We start from the raw sequence: 25,162 nt of genomic DNA on the forward strand, positions 1-25,162 counted from the left end.
AAAAGGAAAAGTAACATCTACATCTGTTTTTATTTCTTGTCAGTGACTGAGGTTAAAATGTCTTCAAAGCAATGACATTGTAATCAATGAAAACCAGCACATCTACAATCCAAACTGACACAGGTCTCACAAGAAAAAATATACATTTTAAGCCATCACGTTTAAAACAATAAAAAAGACCTCAGTGAAATTAGGAAGACAGTGTTAAGTTTAGATGCTGCTTTAAACTCATTATACCATATAACAATGGTTAACCCAATGGAACAAAAGTAAGGATGATGCTTTAACCTTAAAAAAAACAGGTTCTTCAAAAATACAGGTCATGTGGAAATATTTAACTATGGAAAACACACTGAATAATCAAATTTCTTGTGCAAAGCTGGGACAAACCTGCATAAATGCAAATAATGATTTAAAAAGGCAAGCAAACACATACATATAATATCAAGACGCCGAACTGTTTGTGATGCAATACAATTTTTTTATATCAATGAAACAAAATGTATATTAGGATCACTCAAAGGATTATAAAGGCATTCTGAAATATAATTTGATAATCTTAAGTGCTTTTGCTGCGGTGGAGATGCTTGAACACTTGCAGAGCTCAAACAAATCATAATATCTTGAAAAATGGCAACTTTGAAAGTACAGATCTTAAGCTACTGGCATATTTTAATGTACAGACAAATACATTTAAAGCATCGTGGCCATTGCATCTATGTGAAAACTACTCGCAACCAATTAATTCTATCAGTATTTACTTTACATTAATGTATATCACTATGAGTGATCGATGTTATAGTGTTCAATCTTGTAGCCAAGTGATTTACTTTGGCGGTTAAAAAAAGTCAGATGGAAACCACAAAAATATTTAATATAGAGAGAAAAGCAACAATGAGAACTGGTAAGAGAGTTGAAACATAACTCAAGTCAAAAAGGCAATGCTAACATAAATACACAATAAAAAAATCAAACAAGCATTAAAACAATCATGCTTACAGCAAACAAAGCATGCACTGAGGCAATAACAAAAATGCTATAAAAAAGCTTTTTTGAACACAGGCCTCCCAGGCCACAGCAAAAGAGGAGAGGGAAACTTTAAGCTTTATCCCTCATCGACCTGATCCCCTCACACTGGCCCCTACTGGAGCTCTCGTCCCATCACAATCACAACAGATCAAGTTCCCTATTTGCATAGAGAGATCTTTCTAGAACTGGAATGAATTCATCCGCAGCACAACTGGCCACTCTTGCTGTGCAACTGCACGCAAACACTACAAGCTGACACTCTAAACAGCGGATGCTGGTTTCTCTCACACTTACTAGCGAATGCACGCATCTCATGGGGTGTATGTCACCATCCAACCCTTCTGCACTTAAACCAACTGCCCAAACCAGCTAAGCCCGATCCAACCTCTTCGTTCTTTGCAATCTCTCTCTGAAAAGCAAGCTGACGTCTTCGCACGCTGCATTTTTAGGGGAACGAAATCCTCATTTTATAAAGTGGCTTGATGTCTCACGCTTGCTCTTTCTGTCGACTTGACAAAAGGCTTGTTGTGTTTTCCCCTTTATATTCATCCTGCCCTTCTGACATCAATTCCTCCACCCAAACTGTTGTTGTGGAGGACGACTGGTGTTTACAGCTGTAAATCTGGTCTGCGGTTCAGCCCACTTTAGCCCAGTTCAGAAATACTGGGATGTCTCGCACTGGAACGTTGCGCGTCAGAGCTTTAACTCGCAGGTTGCGATCGTCCGTGAGCAGGACCACCTCCCTGCATAACCTCACAGGCCCTGCTGGAAAATACACAGACCCATATCGGTCGCAAAAGTCAATCACAGAGGAGGAAAATGAAAGATAAATTAGACTGACAAGTGAGATAACAGACCTCTCTCAGCAGGCATGAAGTCCTTGGCTTTTTCCTGACAGTAGTGCAGGCAACAGGACAGGATGACATCATCATTGTTGCCCTGCAGAGAAAGATGTACAATTAATGGGTGAGTTTAAAAATAAAGTACTGTGTGTATTTTTTAAACCAAAAATCTAAGCTCAAAGAGGCCGTGTTTACAGCAACTGCAAAGAGGGCTCGTGAACAAACCAAGATCTAAAAAACCAAGGGGACACACAAATTTGTTCTGTGTGAATGCAAAAAAATATGGTTTAAACTAAGCATTCCATCCAAGTGTGAACGACACAAATCTCTTTGTTGTCATTTGTGAGGAATTAACAGACCTTCTGTCCAGAAGTGTCCTCGCTGCGGAAGGCGATGGACTCCAGCGTGTTTCCTCTGCTGGTGAGGGCTCTGATGCCGGGATTTCTCGACTCGAAGGCCTTTTCCAAAAACGTCACGGCTGCTCTGGCTCTCTCCTGCACTTGCTTGACATGCACGTCATTACCGTTTCCCTCACGACTGTCCTGCCCTTTTGCAAGGCCGTCCAACTCCGTGATTACTGCATCAAAGAAAATGAAAGGAAAATCACTTATTAAAAGATAAGAAAAAGAGAACAAACGGCATCTATAATTAGAAATGGCCTTACCAATTAGAGGCACAACCAAGATGTACGTCCCACAGGCCAGAAGCTTTCTCAGGCCGCATAAGTGATCTATGAAGCCATTTGTGTCAGGCACCAAATAAAACGGTCTGATCTCAATCTCCAGTTGCCCGCCCGTCTGCAAAACTGCCTAAAAGACCAAACCAGAAATGTGTTAGCATGTCTTAGCATGCTAGCATAGCATGAATGGTTTTTGTCTGCAGGTTTTAAATGGTGTTATACAATCGATTCAAATGTGTTATACAATAGATTCAAATGTTCACAATGTAGCTCCTTCCACCCATTAAAGGAGTAAAAAGAGTGGAAAACCTTAAAGGGGTCATATAACCTTAGGTTCCAAAGCAATTGTGCTGACAGGAACGTCCACCTAACTTGCGTATACATTTGGGCGATCTTAGTCAAATCATACCACGAACTGTGGTGTGGTTACAAGACGGTTTTCAAGTCAGCCTTGGTGAGCATTCGTATTAAGTTAGAATACATCTTTTATTCATGTCCAAAACACGCAGGGGCAACTTATAACACACCAAGGACACAGAAAACCACGTATTTGTGCCATATGACCCCTTTAATGATGTTTAAGGAGCATTAACAAGTGGCCCATAAAATGTATGAGAGGTAAAATATTGAGAAACCTGTATCTTGTCTCTGCGTTTTTGCTGCTGTGCCAGCTTGTGAGTGAGAGCGTGGCGCCTCGCCCTCAACTCTTTGATATCATCTTCACTTCCGTCTCTTTCCATCTCTCCATCCATCTCTCCCTCAGATGCTGAGAGAGATGACTCCTCCACAATGACATCATCCTCCTGAAAAACAACAACAGAATTAGCATTGCCCCGCAGAGTGGCACCATCAGTCAGTCTTTAAAGACAATTGCATTTCTTATTTGACGGTTCTTCTATTTCACTCCTTTAATGTTCAGGAAATCAGAGTTCTGCTGTACCAGTTCTTGTGTCTGTGTCTTGTTCTCTGTACTTTCTCTCGGTGTAGCCATGGAAATATACTTTCCACCCTTGAACGCCAGCAATGGCTCTTCCTGCCCGCACAAAGCCTCCAGGAAGTACTTAAGAACGGTGACCCGCTTACAGTCAGCTGCTATGGCCTACAACACAGAATGGCGTTGTGCACGTAAGCAGCCTGTGACTCCATGAGATCCGCAAATTCAGATGATTCAAGTTTTCCGACAATGTTCAGAGACTGTGTATTACCGTATCTACTCCTTTGTCTATATAGCAGGGGTCCTGTGGGGCAGCAAGCAGCGGGACAAACCCGGACAGCATTTTATCCTCCTCCAGCTGTAGGACTCTGAGCTCCTCGTCTCCTTCCCCATCTGCGTTGGCTTTGTACAGCGGAGCCTCCCCATCATACACGCGTGCCAGAGAGTTGCACAGGTCTGCAAGGCACTGCCACACGTCTGGACTACCCCTTCAAACACACACATATAAGAACACAGCTGAACTTTACCGGAGCCTGAAATTAACACAGCTTTATAAGTGCATGAGATGAGCCGGACTCACTCCATGCTCCCTGGTGGAGGATTCCACTGGTCCGGGTGGCCGAGCATCCAGTCGGACCAGACTTTAAAGCTGGGCAGCAGCTCTCTGAGATCAGGTGGGAAGGCGGACACACGGACCATCCCTTCTTCATCATCCATCTCCTCAAACTCGCCAAGCTCTTCGGCTGGGATAGGTACTGTAAAAACACCATCAATCATTATATTAGAAAAAAGTAAAATTGGCTTTCTTCCTTACGATTGAGGCATAGAGCATGACTCAATTCACTACACAGACAGCTGGTTTCCAAACAGATCCACCATTTTCTCACCAGCAGGTATTTCTTTCAGGAGATCAGTGCAACGTTCGACTAAGAGACCAAACATTGCTAATCCTAGAGATGTGGCCTGTTCCTCCAAAACAGACCGAGCTTCACCATGTCCTTCAGCTGAGCAAGAAAAAAAAAGAATATTAATTATTTACAAAAGAAGTGTCATCAAACAAAACAGGGGTTCCATGGCCTGTGGTTATGTTCTATTCCTACCTCTGATCTGGGCGTTATGGATGGTGAACATGTTGATGGTGATGATCTGCAGCATACGGGTGCTGCCGAGAGGGGAGGGGCTATGCTGGAGAAGGGCCTGAAACTCCTGCAACACTCTACTGGCTACAGCAGGAAAGCTCTCCATCCTGAGGACCAATCACAATACATTTTGAAAATCAGACTCGGTTTACAGGACTTGTGAACCCAAAAACATATGCTCTAAATGTACAGTTAATAGACTGAGATGCATGACCCTTTCAAATGAACAAAATATATTGTAATGAAATCGACATTGTTATCGACATAAGGACTTACCCTACTTTAGTGAAGATTTTTCCATGAGCGTATAAGAAACTCAGAATGAACCTCTTATTGAGCTGCAAACAAAAAAAAAATTACCACAATTTATCTTTGTAAAAGAGGCTGAAATTGTTCTGTTTACAGATGTCAGATGCCCTAGCTAAACATACTAGCTAAAATAACTAACCTAGCTAACCATAGGAAAAGGAGGGGGCTCTAAATAATCCAGAAACACTTATAAATAGGGATGGACCAAAGTGAAAATTCTTGGCCAAAGCCGAATAAAAATTAAACACCGAACATGTGTTTTTCATATTTCTTTAACCAGTTCTCTCACTATTGCATAAACTGAATGGTCAAAATGTGCTTTTTATATTTTGTCTTGCTTTTCAATATAATACTATATAATTTGAGATCAAAATTAGCAAAATAAGTAGACTAAATTGAGACAAATAATTTAGCCTTCACCCTTCTTGAATATACTATATTGGTTCTATAATGTTAACTGACTGCTGAAAGAATGTACTGTACTCCCCTACAAAAAAAAACACTTCATTAAAAAGTGTCATTCAACATATAAAATAAAAATATGGATAAACGGAAAACGGTTGGAAATATTATATGCCAAACTCCGCCCACAAAAGCTGACTGTTCTCCAATCTGAAGAACTTTACAACCATTATATGCTCCACACACTGCCGAAACTTTTGATGCATTAATAAAGCACGCACAAGACTCTCTCTTTCTGCGCTGGTCACTGCTTGATCATATAACATGTCTACATTTATTCGACTGAACTTGCTTTTTTTGCTATTTTCTGTTGCCAAACATTTGGTGTATCCCTACTTATAAAAGGAGGGTGAGGAGGTGAACTTAAGGCGCAAATGTGAATTTAGCGCTGACGTGGGCAAATATCTAAGGTTATGAAGATGACGCGGCATCACGGCCCACTGATGTATTTTTCTGTCATTGATGGGTGTAAACAACTTGAGATGACCTCTCTAGCTCTCCCGATGTGTGCATTGTGTACAAGCTTACGGGCATGTAAATCTGCTTTGGTTTAGTTCTTGCTTTTAGTTTTAAAGAAATTATAAGAAAAATGTTTTGAAATCTGTTAATAATCACTGGAAATCCTAATAAAGATGTCAATGCTGACGTAAATAACGTTAGTCAATAATAGTCAATGACTAGGAAAGTTAGGAATTGCCATGAGGCCTGATTGAGGCTTGGTGTGAGGAAATGGATCAAAAAGTGTTATCGATAGAACTGATGAACAATGACAATACAAAGTCATGTATGTGTTCAGTACAACACTTTCTCAGTACTCACATCGCTAGCACTCAAAGTGCCCAGCTCTCCGTCCTGCTCAGAGTCTTTACCCGATTCACTGCCAGCTGTACGAGACACGCCTGGATGCCCAGTCGGACGTATCCAGATCTCTACACGTGCAGCATCTTCCCCTCGACGACCACCTGTATGACCTCGGGGACCACGGGTACCAGCCTCTGAATCCTGCTTCTGTCTATGTTCAATCTGGTCAGCCTGAGGTGGTAAAGACAAAACAAATCTGACTTAGTCCTGTGTGTTCACTGGAAACCTTGGCATCAGTTTGAAATGACATGTTGCTGTAATGCGTTAAAACTGAATTCTTCTCTCATGTACCTTGCGTTTAGCTTCCTCAAACAGACTCATGAGACTTTCCTTGGCTGTGAGGATGGGGTTACTTGCAGCTAGACTGCGCATGTAATAGTATACAGCATCCAGCTTTCGCTTCTACAAGAGAAATGGAAAACCAAGTCCTTTTTTAAGTCAATTAAAACCACATCTCACTATATAAGAACAAAAAAAAATGTCATGAACATTTGTATTTAAGAATAGATGACTATTTAACACTCTAGTATATGGCTGGTCTCACCGTGTAAACTGCCAGTAGGGCCAGCTGGTTATAAGGTCGACCATTTTTCGGGGCAATCTGCTGAGCCTTCAGATACCAACTGCACAAAACAAAGACTCATTAAATGCTTAACACTTAACACTTAAAAACGCCACAAATGCAAGTATCTTGTAATTGAAACAGACATACCTGCGTGCCTTCCCATAGTTAGCGGACTCACTGGCCTGTTCGCGATATCTCGCAATATCACCCTGACAGATCATACAGCGCTGGGCACTGATCAGAGCATATTTAACCTGAAACAAGATAAAGGGAATTCTCAATTGGTGGATATGTTTGCGTGATCTTCAACTTATTTGGCCCCATCTACAATACACTAACTAAAACTAAAATAGACCAACAGAATATGGATATGACATCTGTGTCTAACACACACCATAGTTCAGATAAAAACACAACTTATGGTTGTCTACACTTTTTTCTTAAAGGGATTCTACACCCAAAAATGAAATTTCCATCATCATTTACTCACCTTCGAGTTTTTCCAAATTTATAATGTATAAATGTCTTTGTTCTGATGAACACAGAGAAAGACATTTGAAAGAATGCTTATAACCAAACAGTTGACTCCTATAGTAGGAAAAATGACAATGGTAGTCAAAAGTGCCCTAGAATGGTTTGCTGTCCTACATTCTTCAAAATATCTTCTTTTGTGTTCATCAGAACAAAGACAATTATACAGATTTGGAACAACTCGAAGGTGAGCAAATTATATTTAGTTCTTGGGTGAAGTAACCCTTTAACTCCATTATCACATGTTATTGGTAAAGAAACAAGGTGTGTACCGTTTTGCGTAAGGGTCTCGCTCGTATAGCCATGCAGTCCATATAATCCTCCAGTTTGAAATGAAACACAGTCTGCAACTTTTGCAGCAGTGAATCAAAGAACACCGCCCCCTAGAGAAAAAATGTCACACTGCGTCATTTCCTAATTCATCATTTACACGTTTTAAGACCAGTTAAGAGTGTTTTAAAACAAGTACTAAACACATGACATCAGTGAACAACAAAACCGATGTCCATCTATCAATCCAAACAATCTCACATGAAACTTTGGTAAAAAGAAGAGCATCTACAAACAAACATTACAAATGGGAAAATAAGTCAAATCCTAAAGGAAAACAAATTTGACAAAGCAAGAAGGCAACTTTGTGCACGCGTACCTCTTCCAAAATATTCATTAGCATGGTTTTGATCCGCGGGGCACTGTCTGATGCCTGGTCCTTTAGTAACTGCCTGAACCTCTCTATCACCTGGTAGAACACATTTTTCCACAGCGCCTGGTCGAGGTTCTGAGAGTCGGCAAACTCTATGTCTGTTAAAATCACCCGCTCGTATAGCGTAAGGAGCTCAGCCCTGAGAAACAACAGATTAGAAAAAGAAAATACAACACTACACTACTTTACTGTAAAATGACAAATAAATATAAAATCACTCACCTAAACTGGGCCATTCGCTCCAGCCCCTCTGGACTCAGCCTGTCCCGGGACAGCAGGTTACTGAGTTGTAGCTCCTGACTGTCAGCCAACCGCAGCAACTTTCCAATCTCTCCTCTGGTCTGTACTTCTGCCTCTTCTGGAGTGAGCGAAGACCCCCCTGTAGGAGAATAACCTTGCCCACCTTGCCCATAGGGCCCATAAAATGGTGGCATGGCAGATACTGGATACATCCCATTAGCGGCAGGTATTTGATAGGGCATGTGATACGGGTACGGATAGCGCGGTGGGGTGTTTGGAGATAACGGGTAGCAGTAGGGGTTGTCTGAATTCTGAAATTTGTAGTACGCCATTGCAGCAGCTTGCTGATTTTGAAAGTACTCCCCCTGGCGAACCGGAGGACTTCCTGCCATTTCATCATCGGTGTCCAGGAAGTGCAAGGGCCCACAGCCACCCTGCTGTAAGTACAAAGCCTGCTGAAGAGATGCATGTTGGGATTGCTGGCTTGACATCAAAGCTGGTTTCTTATCCGGGTTATTAGGGTCCCAGAGTCGTCTTGTCCCTCCACCACGTCCACCTCTTCCTCTACCAAGACTCATTCCACCTCTCATGCCACTTAACTGAGGGCCATGCTCAGGAGTCCTTGTTAGATCGGTGTGGGCAGGAAGTACCAGGATGCCCCTCCCACGACCTCTAGGGTTTGGGGTTTTTCTGTTTGCTTGCTGTTCGCTTGAAGATGTGCTTGGGGGCTTATTTAAAGCAACCCTCAGGATTCCTCCTCGACCACATGCACCTGTTCTTTGAACTCTATTCTCTCTTCTATCTTCTCGCTCCCCGACCTCGATTTCCTCCAGCGAGTCTGTGGAGGACAAAGTCCGAGCGGTCCGTCTCCTCGGGCAGGCCTGATTTCCACGGACAAACTCCAATACTTGTGTAGTTGGCTGTTCGCTTTGCCTCCGCAGTCTCTCAGCTTCAACATGTCCATCCATACTGGTCCCGCTGCTGGCTGAACTCGTGCTGTAGGTGCGATTCCGTGGACGTCGGATATCTGATTGAGAATAGCGCTTTGAAGAGTTAACTCGGTTGGAGTCGTTACCTTCAGATAGACTTTTCCCTCTCTCTATTCGATTATCTTTTGGTCTGTTGCCTCTTCGTTTATCATGATTCACGTTCTGGTCACGGTTGCCCTCCTTTCCTCCTACATTCTTCTGCAGTCTTCCTTCTGCTCTTTTAAGGTTATCCTGGTCAGGTTGAGCTGTCTCTGAGCTTCTTCTCTCCTCTTCATCTTTCTTTGCAAACCCATGGTTGCTATTAACTCTCTCCTTCCCCGCTTTGGCTTTTCCATTTCCTCTCTCCTTTTTTTTGTCTTCTGCCACTCCCCAATCACCTGCCTGACTTTTTCGTCCCTCCCCACTTGATTTTCCCCTCCTGTGCGCACTGTCCCGTCCACCTTCCTCTTTACTTGCCTCGACTTTAGCCTGGCCACCAATGCTAAGATTACTGACCTTCCCTGTGATGTTCTCAACATCCACCTCTTTTTTGTTAGCAGACGGGGAGTCAAAACTTTCTTTGCGCTGTTTTTCTTGATCCTGCTTCTTCTTTCCGTCTTTGCCTCGTCTGTTTCTTCGCCTGTCCTCCTTCTCCACAGGTACGTTCTTATCAACAACATTTTCTACAGATTTTTCACCCACAGCTTCCTCTCGACTCCTCTCTTCTTTGGTAACCCCTTCTAGTTCTTTGTCTGTCCCAGTTTCTTTGATACCTTGAGATCTTCGACCCCCTGGCTGATATATCTCACGGTCAGGTTTGCGCATCTTCCGTGCTTGCTTGGGTGACCGAGGTATGTCTGTGCTTTTGGTAGCATTCCCTGCTACAAGCTGGTGATTTTTACTACTTACACATACTTTTGTATTAATTGTTTCAAGCTGACTTTCACTTGGCATGTTTCCGGTGTCTGCGCTGGGGATGACGGACTGGTACTGGTCAGTACTGATCAGTGAGCTGTCAGGCTTTTTGCCATCGATATCAGAACTGCAACCTACATGTGTGTCTAAACAAGCACTGTGCCCATCTTCTTGAACACCATCCTTAGGTCTATTTGACTGACCAGAACCAGGTTTGTATAACTGGAGGTCTGGGCGTTTACCCTCTCGTTGCGAATGTTTTTTACCTTCTTTGAAATCTGCGAAAAAGAGAAATGAACACAAATTAAATAATTTTACTGGCTGAAAATGGTCATCATAACTAGGGATGCTCCGATCCGATATTCGTATCGGGTATCGGCGTCGATACGTAAAAAAATTCTAGATCGGGTATCGGTGCAATTTGTCACCGATACCCGATCTGACATAAAATTTGTGCTAGACGATGTAAAAGTTCATGGAGACACCGGCGCGTAAACTCTCTCGTGGGCGGCTGTGCTTTGCGCAACGTGTGACACCATACGCTAGCAACGTGTGACATCATACGCTAGCAACGTGCGACATCATACGCTAGCAACGTGTGACATCATACGCTAGCAACGTGCGACATCATACGCTAGCAACGTGCTCTGTACGTAGTGCACGTGAACAAGTGAACATATAGCAGCGAACAGCATGGAGCGAGACAAAATATCTGTCATTTGGAGTTATTTTACAACAGCTACGCCAATAAGTTCCACCGCTTTCATTGTTATGGATGGGCAACCGCTGTCCGTCGTTGCGAATAATGGCTTCAGACTCCTTATAAACCACCTGGAGCCGCAGTACGACACGCCGAAGCGTAAATATTTATCTCTACCTTGAACTGTACCGAAAAGTCAAAAAGCAAACACATATCCGAAAAAATTAAAGATGTCAATGCGGAGAGTTTTACAACAGATATCTGGAGCTGCGACGTGTCCCCCGTGTCGCTTTTAAGTTTAACCGCAAACTGGTTGGATGAGAATTTTGTGCCACAAAATGCCACTTTAAATGCAACAAACATGTGCAGTTTTACTAAGCTAGGGAAGCTAGCGTTTTATTCATCTGTTTCTGTGTTGGATGTTAAATTTTATTTTCACTAAACTTTAGTTTAGTTAAGTGGACTTTGCTTTAGTGACTAAAGCATTAAAAAGATCTGATTCATGTTATTTTGAATATCTAAAGCAGTAAAGCTATTACTTTTTTGCTCAATTTCAGCAGCTTTTTTTTGCGAATTGATTTTTTAATTATTTTTGCACTTTCTTAAAAATTATTAAGAGATTTTGTTTCCATTTATTTATACCCGTTTATCAAGCTAGTGAAGCTGTTGTTATATTCAGCTGCTTAATTTGCACTTTAATTTTGAATGTCTTTTGTCCAAAGATAGTGAACACTTTTGTTTTATTTTTCATTTGTTTTGCACCGGTGCTGGTTTAATAAACTATTTACGAAATTTGTGAATCATTAGTTTGTTATTTTGTTTTACGGGGTCAGGAAATTTATGTTAAGTCGAGCCTGATGTCTTGCACAGCAATGCACATAGTTTATTAAGTAATTGTGCACTTTAAAATTTTTACCTCAGTATCGGATCGGTACTCGGTATCGGCCGATACTGAATCTCAGGTATCGGAATCGTATCGGAAGCAAAAAAGGTGGATCGGAGCATCCCTAATCATAACTACTATAGAGTTAAGGCATTTAAGGGACCACTTGCATATTATGAAAAGGCTAAACAAAATATGAACGCGTTAATACGAAGCACAGAGATAAATAACATAAATAACAAGATATAAGACTATGGGTAATAAAAAAAATCAAGAGGGATGCTGTTTTTTACCTTCTTCTTTGAAATCTGCGAAAAAGACAAATGAACACATTAAAAAAATTCACTGGCTGAAAATGGTCATCATAACTACTACAGAGTTAAGGCATTTAAGGATCCACTTGCATATTATCAACAGGCTAAACAAAATATTAACGCGTTAATACGAAGCACAGAGATAAATTACATAAATCACAAGATATAAGACTACTGGTGATAAAAAAATCAAGAGGGATGCTGTTTCCATGGCATCAGAAGAAGAAAACCTGTTGCACGTATAAGTTACTGCAGAAACTTTACGTAGCAACTGATATTTATCAGAAACAAATAAACAGCGAAACCATCACGAAACTGCTAACTAGAAAATAAAGAATTGGGTTTGACGGCTGACTCTATTCTCAAATCTGCTTAATCACGACATGACGATTACATAACGTTTGTTAGCACAACACTTGATTATTTACACAAAGAAACGTAGGACTAAAATGACAAGTTAAAACAAGTTATAATGTTACAAGTACAATCACGCAGAAGACGAAAAACGTATTTTAAAACAGGCGCCGTTCAGCCCACACGAGCGAAGACTATTATTAACTCTTATGCTAGCTAGCCATTAGCAGAGTGAACCGTAAGTTTGGAATTGCGTTTGAAAATTGAGCTCGAGTTTGACTACAGTTTTCTTGACTTTCTCGAAAATACTTATGTAACCTCTGACCTTTTACATTTTCGCTGTTTGTGCTGAATTTCGACGAGTCTGCTCGAAGCTCCGCTGCTGAAATTCGTACTCTGTCCAGGTCGTCCGCCATTTTCGTCTTAACTAAACACAAACACACGGCGGGTCGGTAGGGCCAAAAATCCTTCGCGCAATCAAAAAGCGTTTAGAAATTGAGACGAGCGGAGTGGCTTTAATGACCAACAGCAATTCTTAAAAATGATTCAAAATGATAATTATATATATTTTTTTATTTAAAAAATATAGGATAAAATATTAACCGCATGGTATCAACAAAAATATTATGTAAACTACAAGAAAATATTGTTTTTATTAATTAATGTATGATTGGCTTACAGAAAAATGCTGTTACAGTGCTATTACGCTAAAAGATGATAACGTCATACTACTTTGATGGTTACTAATAAATTCATAAACTAACGAATTACATTAATTTACCGTATGCCCAGAAAACATTGTAATACCACGGTGTGTGCTTTTTTTAGTGACTGCTATGTTCAGTGAAAAAAATCTATGCTAAGTGCTAAACACTTCGCTCTCTTTAACTTTAATTTGCCTCGGTTCAGTTCACAGATTGAACATTACGCTTTTTAGTCATGTCATTATGAAGCGGTGCATCATTTTGAAAGTGTGTGAGTAAGGAAAAGTTCAATTAATGTGTATTTTTTGTGAATTTTAATCTTGTACATTTCGTTTTATTTGAAATACACCATTTGAAACACAATAACAGCTCAAATCGCAGATCAACTACAACATTCTAGTGTGCATACAACATCACAAACAGCAATTCATTCAACTATCAAATCGTAATGGCAAATGACTGCAAATAATTAAATCTCTCCCTGTCTCAGCCATCTCTCTCTCTTTCTCGGGATGGCAGGGTTCAGTGAGAACACAGAGGTGGATAGTATGAGTCATTCTTGTGAGTCATGTGCGTTGTGGCTATGTGTGTGTGTGACTTGGAGAAGTAGAGACAATTCATGAAAAACAAAAAAACAACAAAACAGAAAAAGCACTACAACTAATTAAAATAATACTACACGGAAAATCACAATTGTATAAAACGTGGCGCTTCGTTTGTTTTAACATACCGTGTGTGGCGATTCCTTCTGTTAAGTGTAGTTCCGCCGCATAGCCAGAGGTGTCAGTGTTGTTGCACTTTACAGAGCATCCTCAAGGACATTCGTAAGAAATTTCTCTGCATAGTTTTATCTTTAAATTCTCAATCGAATGTGCTGATCGGTTGTATTGCAAAGCTGAAACAGTAAAACATTTCAGATCCTGTTGTGTTAAATATTCTAGTCTAAACACACTATTGTCACATACAGAAATAGCTAATTAGTCACATTTTTATTTAAATGGTTTGTGACATTGTTTTGTCATTATTTCACTCAGCCTACTCATTTCTGAGAAGGACACAACAGTTCTGCGATTGCATATAAATAATAATAATAGCAAATTCCTTTTAATTAAACTGTCCTTTTCTGAGGCAAAGAGGAAAAAGCATCACTTCAAAGCTGAAAAAGAGGTACGGGGAAGAGTAGAGAGAGAGAGAGAGAGAGAGAGAGAGAGAGAGAGAGAACGAGAGAAAACATGGAAGGACACAGGAGACTCGGCCAGCTCACACTGATGTTGGAGTAAACAGCTTCATTTCCCTAGCAACATGGCATCAGGCAGGCATTTAAAGAGACAGGAGCCTAATTCACCCTTTTTTATCTGAATTTGTTATTCATGGAAGATCTTCCTCTCAACTGTACAGGCATGACGTGCTTCATGTACCAAGCCTGTTCATTTGATATATAGGGTGTTGCATATATGTTGCACGCAGGTATCCCATAGAGAAAGTGGTATAAATCATTTTTGACAATTTCCAAAATAGACTGCGGTGATGTAAAGTGAAGGAATAAGCTGGCAATACCACAATACTTTGATATATAAAAGAGTAGAAAATAAATGCTATATTCCGTAATGATGATATTGCATCAGTATTTCAAAAAATGAAGGAATGGTAATTCCACAAACAATGGAAATTGAAAATATTATAGTACATCAATAAATACAAGACTTTTACCATAGCACCATTGCAAAAAAACATATGTATGCCTATTACCGCCACAGTAAAGTTAACTGAAGTGTGGTTAATTAGTCTGCTCTCACATAACAACTCTGCACTATTCTGATGTACCTACATAGTCAAGTGATAGTTTGCCATTGATGCTCGAGTGCTGCACTGTGTTGCAGGTAAAATAATACAGAGGAGGGGTGGGGGGATATAGAGGCGGGATGAGGGAGGGAGAGCAGAGAAAGGCTCGGAATACAGATGAGCAGAGCGGAGGTGGGAAAGGCAGGGAGTTTTCTGCAGGTGAATTCTGAACACCAGGGGGGTTTTCCTGCCCCCTCATTTATCCATCCCTCTTTTTCTCTTCACCGCTCTCCCTTGGGATGTCAAGGGGAGGTGGGTGATCGCCGAAGCCAACTTTTAAAAGTAATGAGAGAAGAGGTGGATGATGGCGAACGGAGGGATGAAGTGATCCAGGTGACACATAGGAAAAAAGAGACTAATTAATATGAGAGAATTAAAAAAAGAGGTGGAAAGTGCAGAAAGAACAATGAGCAATGCAAAAATAATGCAGTGGGAAGAGCCAGGAAAATGAGACACAGTGTAAGAAAACAGAGATATTGCGAAGGTGGAGCCTGTGACGTATGTATCCCAATAACCTCAAACCTCTGAAAGCTTTTTAACGTTCAATCCAAATTAAAGCTCTAGGGAGGAGAGAGAAAGAGAAAGAGAGAGAGAGAGAGAGAGAGAGAGAGAGAGAGCAGAAAAACTGGACTTTCCATGAAGCAAACCTTCTCATGAAGTGTTTAACTAACTTAAATTAATTTAGTTTTGAGAAAAGCAATTACTCGAAGCTTAAGTTCATGCCATCAAGAAAATGTGTATATTTAACTCAGAAATATAGTAGTAAAAAGTTGGTCTATTATTTGGATCAATTACTAAATGATCATACATTTCATAAATTCATAGATGTACTGCATTTAGTTTTATTTAATTTCAGTGAAGTGAAATTATATTTGTGACCAATCCTTACAAATTATTATATGTGTGATGTTTATATTATGTGTATAATGTGAATATTTTGTATTGTGCTGTGCATAATGAGTACCTATAATGTATATTTAAATAATATGGTTTTAGGAATAATATTATATTATTTATGAAACAACCAGACAAACAATTACATCTACAAAGATTGAAACCAGATGCCAATGTTCACGTTTTTAAGTGGATTGTGTACATTTTGTGTTATTTTGTACATAACTGCTGTGTTGGTGGACCACACACCCAGGATTTCCACCCACCATCACACTCATGTTTCTGCCGTATAGCGACAACACAGTTAGTTGTGCATCTGGCAGTTATTGGTCACACTGTTTCTGCTTTTGAGGGATAATGAATGAACTTTCTCCTTGAAGCTATTATTCTATGCATGTATTGGGTAACACGAGTGGGTGTGGCAGGTTGAATGTGAATGTGTGTGTGTGCAATGGGGGGCTGAAGGTGCGTCTTTAAACGACCACACGGGGGTGGAGGGGTTTTTACAAATCACAACCCACTTGCCTCTCGCCCGTCCTTTTTTCTCTCCCTTTCTCTCCAGCAAACCTCATTATATGCAAGTCAGCCTTGCAATCAGAGAGAGAAAACACAAACTAGGCTCCGGCATGCAGGGATTTCTGCATGAGTCAGAGAGAGATAAACGTGGTGGGTGGGTGGAGGTGAACAGAATGGAAGCAGAAAAAAGAGAGGGTTGTGGGTTTTTCATATTGATCTGAATGCATTCTGTGCAGTGAATACATAGCGAGACACAAAAAATGAAAAGCCAGATTTCGGCAGACGGCAAACAGGGCATATTGAGCTCCTGTCATTGACTCCCGACAGCGAGTCTCGCTTTTTGGAATCGGTTTTCAAAAATGTGGATATCCCTATCAGTGTTGGTAGCAAATTGAAGAGCATCTGCACAAGTGGGAAGAGAAAACAATACAGTCACAAAGAGGAGAAACACGCAAGAAGGAGGGTGAGAGAAAGAGAGAGAGAGAGAGAGAGAGAGAGAGAGAGAGAGGGAGGGAGAGAGAGAGAGAGGGAGGGAGGGAGGGAGGTGACAGTTTCTGTGGGGGCGATTACATTGGGAGAGGGAGGAAGAGAGCAGGATGAGAAGGGTGGGCGGAAGTGACAACTTAAGAGAGAGGGGAGGGAGGTAAGAGGGAGAAAGAGAAAGGTGTCTAGTTATTTGTTTCACGATAGCTTATAAGACAGCTTATCGCAAATCATACCCACACATGTGACCACCAACGACCCTTATCTTTGAAATCATTCAAGCATTCATGAAAAATGTATGTTTTTTAATGTGAAGATTTATGGCTGAGGAAATTCTCAAAATTAATAACTCGGTTTTGCAGCACAGCATACAGTCCAAAATAAAAAATCGTACAGCTGAAAAAAACGGACGATTTAAATAAAGATACAGAGAGGCTGCATGATGACAAAAAAAGGAACACCTTATGAGGCGATAAGCGGGTTTCGGAAAGTAGAAACGGAAGCAACCTCCCAAAGACTCGACCCACTCAGTGTCTCCCTCGGTTATTTTCTCTACTTTGCTCTGAAATAAAAAATGATTTGCCATTAAGCTTCCTGCAATCTGTAATGGGAGATCCTTTCTGAAATCAAAGAAGAGCACGCCATGCATTAAACTGAAAGACTGTTTGATGAGGGTCAAGTTAAAAGTTCATAATTAAAAAAAATACTCATTTCAATCTGTTTTATAGTGACAAATACAACTCACAACAATAAACACACTACACTCTACATTATGTATATGCTGTATTAAAGTAGAGACAATACAAAGACGTTTAACATCAAAGATTAGGGACTCGAAAAAAGAGTCTCTCAAAAGAAAATATTCTCTGTATTGTATAAACTTATAGTCATTGAGAACAAAACATTTTTTGGACCAGACTGATATGAGTATCGTATCGGGCATATGTAATTATTTATAATAAGCATAAACAATGTAGCACTTATTTGAATGATAATGACTTGTAATGCTTGAGTAGCTGTAACAGTGCCTATGCATATTGTAGGTACTTTTTAATCGAATGATACACACCAATGTGACAAACTGTTACATGTGACATGTGTTCAATAAATGTCATCTTTTTAATGGGCATTGTGTTTTCTACAGCTGTAGTACTTTTAAATTACATTTTAAGTACATTTTGAGAAAATTAGATGAAATTGAAATTCATGTGCAAAACAGAAATGTACTTTGCTAAGTTCATTTTAAAATATGACCAACATGTATGGAGAATATGGAGTAAATCAAATTAAAAATTATTTATCTTCAAGTAAATGGACACTTATACGTTGAGAGTAACGAGCGCAGCAAAAGTTAGAAAATGTGCAAACTTCCTCGGGGACGTACCCGGTGCGGGGGCACGCGGTGTACTCCGTTTCTTGATCATCCCACGTTCAGAGACGAGATACCCGTCTGACACGTGCGTTACGTCTTCGGGTTCCCCAAATCCCCATCCAGAATTGGTCATGAGGACGTAGACTACCGGTTAGACGCATTTCCGTGATCTCGACGCACTTAAAGACTTCGTTGCGAGCTACACTTCTATCGATTTAAGCGCGTATCAAAATGACATTATGACTACTTCCAATTGACGTCTGTTTGAATAACGCGAAAACGCAGTAACTTGGGGATGATTCAACAACACGACACGTTGAGATTGTCGACACACCAGCGCTATTGTCGAGATCTCCTGCATTGATAACAATAATCTAGAGAGCAAATTGCTGGAAAACCAACTGGGGAAAGACTGGGGTGAACGGTGCGCAAGGAATTACGACACGAATCAGGACACTGGCATAAAATGTCATTGCGATATACAATAATCACGTGTCCTTGAATTAATAATCAAAGAGTTCTGTCTTAATTAACATTTTCATACAGAAATGTAGCCTACCTATCCAAAATATCTTGTATATCTCCCAATGCTTATTATTTTGTTCAACAGCAATCATTTGTGTGCCCTTAACGTATTTGGCTGCATTCGGAATTGAAATAGCAGGTTCAGAAAAAGGAACATATATAGATGTGTTCGTTCAACTGTGCTCTAGGAGCCTTGTGAAAATCCAAGCTCTCCACTTGGTCTTTATAAATAGCAGCCCCGTTGACAAAATTCCGTCAATGACGTAGTGCGCGCACGTAGTTGAGTAGGTGATGCTTTTTAGTGAATGAGTCCCCCTCCCTCTCCATCTTACTAGTACTATCACATCGCTATAAAAAGCGCATGCTAGATGGAAAAACGGGTAAGAGCTGCTTGTTTCTACCAGGAAAGAAGACAAGACGTGACGTGTGTAGACAGTGGCCCATTTGGAGACGTTCAGAAAAGAAAGAAGCGGCCGGTTAAACTTCTTACGCAGTTAGGTGTAAACCGGTGGCAACCGAGCTCCTCCAGGATCACCAACAATCCTACCGGACAGCCGACTGCTATCCTATTCCAGTTTTGTCACAATAAGGAGTCTTATATTTCGAGGTAAGTGGGATACTTATTCGTTTAAACGGGGGGGTGTTTAATCGTTTAGGAATTGCATAAATGTATAATCACTCATTTTCAGCGCTGAAAAGTCTTGGGAGTTTTTTCTTCAGATGACATTTCTTTGCGTGTTTATTTAAAGCTGTACGGCATTTTGCAGATAACTTTAAACTTACTGCAGTGTGACTCACTTTTTTCGCACGTGGGCAGCATGAAGCCCCTTTAATTAAAGTCATCCAATGAACAAAGCAACTGTTAAAAAAAGCATGTGAAATTATAATTTGGTTAAGGGAAGATGGGAAATGGAAAAATATTTTTAATGACACTTGAACATATTCTTGTACTAATCCAAACATTTAATGACGCTTACGTTTGTCTTTGAATAATCTAATGTACAATGACCCCACTCTCCGTTAGTATTGTGTGACACCGGTAGATTTCCGGTAAAGACTTTGCTCGTCTCTCTTTGGGTACACCTTTATACAGCCCCCTTCCACCCCTTCCGGTCCATTTCCTCGTATCTTTATAAACCATCCTTTGATTATTGCTGTTATTCAGAGTCGTTACCTCCCTCTTCTATTGAACGCAGAGCTTTCCTTCCTAATGTTTCCGTTCACCCTTTTTTTACACAGACTCTGTGACGTGTTTTCAGTCGTTGAAGTCAGGTCTGCGTCACTATTGCGCACTTTGCAGATGATTCGTAGTCACCTACTGTAACCCTTTAAAAGACAAACACACAAATGACTGCAGTACAGCCCTTCAATTTCATGCGGGGGTGTTTAGAGACGGAGTGGGCATCCGTTTTTCATATGGAAAAAGCTTTATTCATTGACGCGGTCGGGAACGAATGACCATAAAAGTAAATCCGCTGAAACAAATATTTACAAGGTATAACAGAAACTCACATATTCTGGGAGTCACCACCTGAAGTGGAGAGCTGTCCAAGGTTCTTCCAAAAGCTGTTATTTGATACAAAGCCGCTTTCTGTGGTTAAAATACATGTATGCTTAATAAATTAAATTTACAAATCATTCAGACATATAACCGCAGTATTGTGCTATTAAACCCACGCGATGATGCGATGTTAAACGTGTCGTCTGTTCGAATAAAGAACAGAAACAACGGGACTGCGTGTTTCAGCACCATGGACAGCTGTTGGAGTCCCGTTACGCTACATCCGCTTCAAGATTTTTAAAAGGAAGCTGGGAATACTCAGCCCGCACTAGTGAATGTAATAAACGACAAAGAGAATCAGGCGATACGTCGAGTGGAAAATGAATGTTATACTAAAGCAAAACTTGAACAAACATGGCTCTACTTTTTAAAGACGTTCATGCCGAGCCCTACGTCACTGACCCAGCAGCTGTGCCCATGGTAAGCAATGTTCCGAGAACACTCTGCTTGGTCTTCTGTGGCTTTTCTAATACATATACAGTATAATTTACAAAGATAATCAATATGTCAAATATATCAAACAATCAAATTTGTGATGAGTGTTTTTTCCATCAGCCATTGTGCCTTTACTCATGTTTAACACAACTCTGTAGATTTATTTTGTGTTTTTGTAATGTAAAATTGCTTCTTTTCAATTGCAGTAGCCGTTGTATTTCTCCTGCTGAATTCCTCCTGAATTTATCCAACGTTCCCTGAGAGTCTAAACCGTCTATGCCAGTACTTCATGACCTTGGCTCTAGACTGCTTACTGCTTATGGAGTCCAACAGTACAGTAACAGTCTACAGTCATGGCTACTGAAGTCTGGATCCAGCCACTGACTTATAAAGACAATGACACGTCTCAAGATCACAAATTACAAGAACGGTTGTGCAAAAGTGAAGCAGAAAGGGAACACCATGTTCACGCTCACACGTACACATCCAAAATACTCTCTGTGACGGCAAACAGTTGTGTGTAACTGAGCCTGTATTGGGGGAGCCCTGTGCTATGGAGGCTTGGCGTTTCATCTAACAAGCCAATGGGACTGCACTATTTCCAGTTACCATGCCAACACCCCCTCATGCCTACCTCTGCTGTCTCCATGGTGACCGTGGCTTTAGATTGTTACTGTAGCAACGGCACGTGGTAACAGTCTACAGCCATGGTCGCCAAGGGGCAAATGTTATAGCGACAACGGGAAACGCCAAATATAATTGTGACAAGCAGGCTAAATTATGTTTTATGTGTGTGAGCAGCTCGCTGAAATTGGGTGAGGATTTTCCACTGTTGCAGGTGATTTGATATCCAAAACTAGGTCAAAGTCTTCCATTATAAAGTTTCGGGGGAAAAGCTCGCAGACAAAAGTAAATATGTCTCCCCAACTGAATCATCAAAGCAAGGATTACATTGACTGCTTGAATTGGCTGATATTGTGATAAACTGAAAACGGTGACTGTAAACTTCATTCTTATGAATGATAAATTACACACGTTAATATTATTCAATATGTACTGATCTACAAAACCTAATTCATGCTCTACTGTAATAAATTAAATTCCTATATTGTACACTGATGATACAGTAGGTGTCTTCATGGTGAAATGATGCAGTCGAATGGGGAACCGATGATTGCTCCATTTCCAGAGAATGTCCTGAGGAACATGTCGAAGAAATTTTAATGAAACTGATTTTTGAGTGACAGAATATGTTATGCAATTGATGAAGACCCATTTTAACTGGTTGGAGTGCCATCTGTGATGCTGGGGCAGGTGTTCCGATGTATTCAGTTGTGAATAATGAACAAATATCATATAAGCAGGGTTGCCTTGTATAATTTCATTTCGCATTGCTGCGATGCTTAGCACCATGCAACAAAAAAAGCCAAAATGTCAGAAAAAAACTTTCTGTCTCTTGGTTTAGCAGTCATATATCGCCCTCTGGAGGACATAAACTATAATTTCAGAACGCACTGTCTCCACTGGATGTTTGTGGAACGAAGAAAAATTGAAAAAGGTCAGTATTCACTTTGGCATTTGTCTTTTGTAAATTTTTATAATAAAACTATATTAAATTCAATAAAATTTGCATTTAAAGACAAGATATTTGCTTTCATTATTTCATATTTTGCCAGTGTTATTTTAAATACTTTGTTCTTGCTGTGGCTGGATGCAATTTTGTATGATCTATTAAAAACATGTACATCTAGTCAGAGATGTGTTACTCTTTCAAGAAAGATCAAAACATTAGTAAAAACATCTGATGGTAGAGACTCTGTTCCCTACAAGTAAGAGACAATGTGCTAATATTTGAACCTCAGCACATAAACTCTTACTGTTTAGGGCCAAGAGCTTCATACAGAGACAGACTAATTCACAGCATCGTTATTCAGAATAATTAATATAATACATTCAGGCTCAAGTTAAAATTGAAACAAACAGCAAGATGCATTTTATGTAGCTAGAATAAATATTAGTCACTATTCATCTCCAATGGACCCTTATTCTGCCCCTGTTCAAAGGCACCATACCAGATGGAACAGCCAAACCATAATTATTTCTTCTACCAAAACCTAGTGATAATACAGATATCAAATATGGAAAATAAAAGAAATGTGTGACCCTTGGAAATGTTGGCTCTTGTCATGGTACACAGTACATAAACAGGAAAACAATGAAGCAGCAAAAGTGTGTGTTTGGACCAAACTGAAAATAAAAAGCTGAAACCACCCTTTAATGGATGAATTCCCAAATTCCTGAAAATAGTTTGAAACCCCGGTTATAGGACACTGGTTGACCATCTGAAGGCAAAAAAGCCAACATTCTCACAAAACCCATGAGAAGACCACAATATGCCTAATGGGGTCTACTTATTTTTACACTCTTTAACACTTATGAAACAAAGTTTCTCTCTTTAAACTATTATGTATCCCAGCCTTGCCAAATAAATATTAACATATATATACATAACTAAATGAATACATATAATAAAAGTTATTTAGCAAACATGTGGACACTGGTTCCACAATTTTCTTAATAATAAATTATGAAATTTAGATGTATTTTTAAATTATTTGCAGATAGCCTGTGTAGCAGAAATCGAGTAGCACTGACTACCCTTTATTCCTTAAATTCCATAAATATTATCGTTCATAACCTTAATTCAATATATATATTTATATCAAAGGTAGTTTGGTTCAATCTACTGTAGTCAATGTTTCAAATGCTTTCAATTTCCTTGTTTTTAATGGTTTCTTCCACAATTCCCTGCTCTTTTAGTCTCATATCCTCTTAATGAATCTAAATGAAACAACAATCTGAACCTCACATTTTAATTAAATATACCATAATCATCCTCTGCTCTATGGTTTAAAGTAGACTCAAGACCAAATACGGTTTACAAGCAATTACATATTTTATAGCAATGCAAAAGGTTAAAGATCACAGCAAGAATTTTAAAAGCATAAGCAGTGATTTTTTTCTAGTCCTGAAGCAAACGTGAATATTCTAAAACATTTATAATGAATAGAGAACATGTGCTACAAAATAATCCACAAGGTCCTGAAATACAAACATGTACTTAAACGTCACATTACCAGGCACCTTTCACAAAAGACCACAGCCAACACATGTTTCTGCATCTTTCCTCAACAAACATCCGCAGGGCAGCAACAGAAGAAATGAAGCAGTCCAATGGCAGTTAGTTAGTCATTTAGACCAAAACATCTGGTGCCATCCGCTCAGTACATTCCCTGGATGAGAAGATGTCACTTGAAGTAACAGGGTGGGATGAAAGTGTGTCCAAATACTTGTATAAAAACACTCGGTAGCTCCTCCCCGTTATCCAAACCACATCTTCCTCATTCCTCAGAACAGATAAAAAAAGATTGTGTTACGTTTAATACAGGTTGCTGGCATCATTTTGCTGTCTACTATGGCCTAAATACAGCCTGATGTACACAATCTCCCCTCCCAACCTACTTCTTTTCCCCAGACATTCTCCAAACTTACACAACTATCTCACTCACCATTGGCCACTGCTGTTGTGTAAGTCCATGAATTCCAAAGGCTGGAGTCACAGGGCTGTTGTAAAACTTACTGGCAAGAGAGAGTTTCTGTGTTTCTCCTCTTCTCTTGTCTTCGATTTATCAAAACCATGTGTTTGACTGGGGAAAGAGACACGTGGCATGGGGAAGGAAAGAATGGAAAAACAAAAAGAGAAATATACATGGGAGGGACTTATATCAAGGAAAAACAAATGAAAAAAATATTGTCTTGACATTGATTTGTAGCAAAATAATTATGTATGGTGAAATTGTTACATTTTGGGGGGAAATAATGATGATATTTTCAGCTTTCTGGACACTGTGTAATGGAAAATTCACAGTGGGCCGCTTGAAGAATGAATGCATATTTTCTACTGTGGTCAGTTACTGTTTATCTTTCTATAAACAACTGGGCGGCTGTAACATGAACCTAATTACTATTCATGAGCCACGATGATATATTTTATAATGTGCCACCCCAAACGTCGTTCCTATGCACCTGATTATATACAGTATACAGCTATATTGAATGCAGCTAACACATTTCAATTCACATTTGAATCATGCCCAAACAGAAGAACATGGGCTGTTGTCAAGAACATCGTTCTCTGAGGAGCAGGGAGGCTTTTTCTATGTAGAATCTGTGCAAGAAAAATAAATAAATGAAATCATTGGGTTTGTGTAAATGTATCATATATATCGTTTGATTGAATTTAGGGAATGTTTGAAGTTCAACACATGGTCTTACAAACTCTGATGGTAACCAGAATTATTAACCTGACATGTTTTGCAAAATAATTATATAAGTTGTTGTA

At 39.9% G+C, this 25,162-nt stretch overlaps 1 protein-coding gene across 2 annotated transcripts; it reads right to left on the reverse strand.

The window, feature by feature from the left end:
• Positions 1 to 6: 6 nt before the first annotated feature.
• smg6 (SMG6 nonsense mediated mRNA decay factor) lies at positions 7 to 12,851 on the reverse strand (the record flags this gene model as incomplete). Of its 2 annotated transcripts, XM_079449001.1 has the most annotated exons (20): positions 7 to 1,794; positions 1,887 to 1,968; positions 2,231 to 2,448; positions 2,536 to 2,680; positions 3,186 to 3,353; positions 3,491 to 3,649; positions 3,756 to 3,972; positions 4,065 to 4,239; positions 4,372 to 4,488; positions 4,585 to 4,730; positions 4,900 to 4,961; positions 6,214 to 6,426; positions 6,547 to 6,657; positions 6,800 to 6,878; positions 6,968 to 7,074; positions 7,624 to 7,734; positions 8,001 to 8,193; positions 8,277 to 10,455; positions 12,054 to 12,068; positions 12,754 to 12,844. In XM_079449001.1, 20 exons carry the CDS (start codon positions 12,842 to 12,844, stop codon positions 1,664 to 1,666), a joined length of 4,719 nt encoding a protein of 1,572 aa, XP_079305127.1. In that variant the 3' UTR covers positions 7 to 1,663. The 2 variants fall into 2 exon arrangements, with proteins under 2 accessions (XP_079305127.1, XP_079305128.1); XM_079449002.1 differs by lacking the exon at positions 12,054 to 12,068 and having other exon boundaries at positions 12,754 to 12,851.
• Between the last annotated feature and the right edge of the window lie 12,311 nt (positions 12,852 to 25,162).

The sequence above is a fragment of the Barbatula barbatula genome (genome assembly GCF_947034865.1).
Source record: "Barbatula barbatula genome assembly, chromosome: 24".
Lineage (NCBI taxonomy): Eukaryota > Metazoa > Chordata > Actinopteri > Cypriniformes > Nemacheilidae > Barbatula > Barbatula barbatula.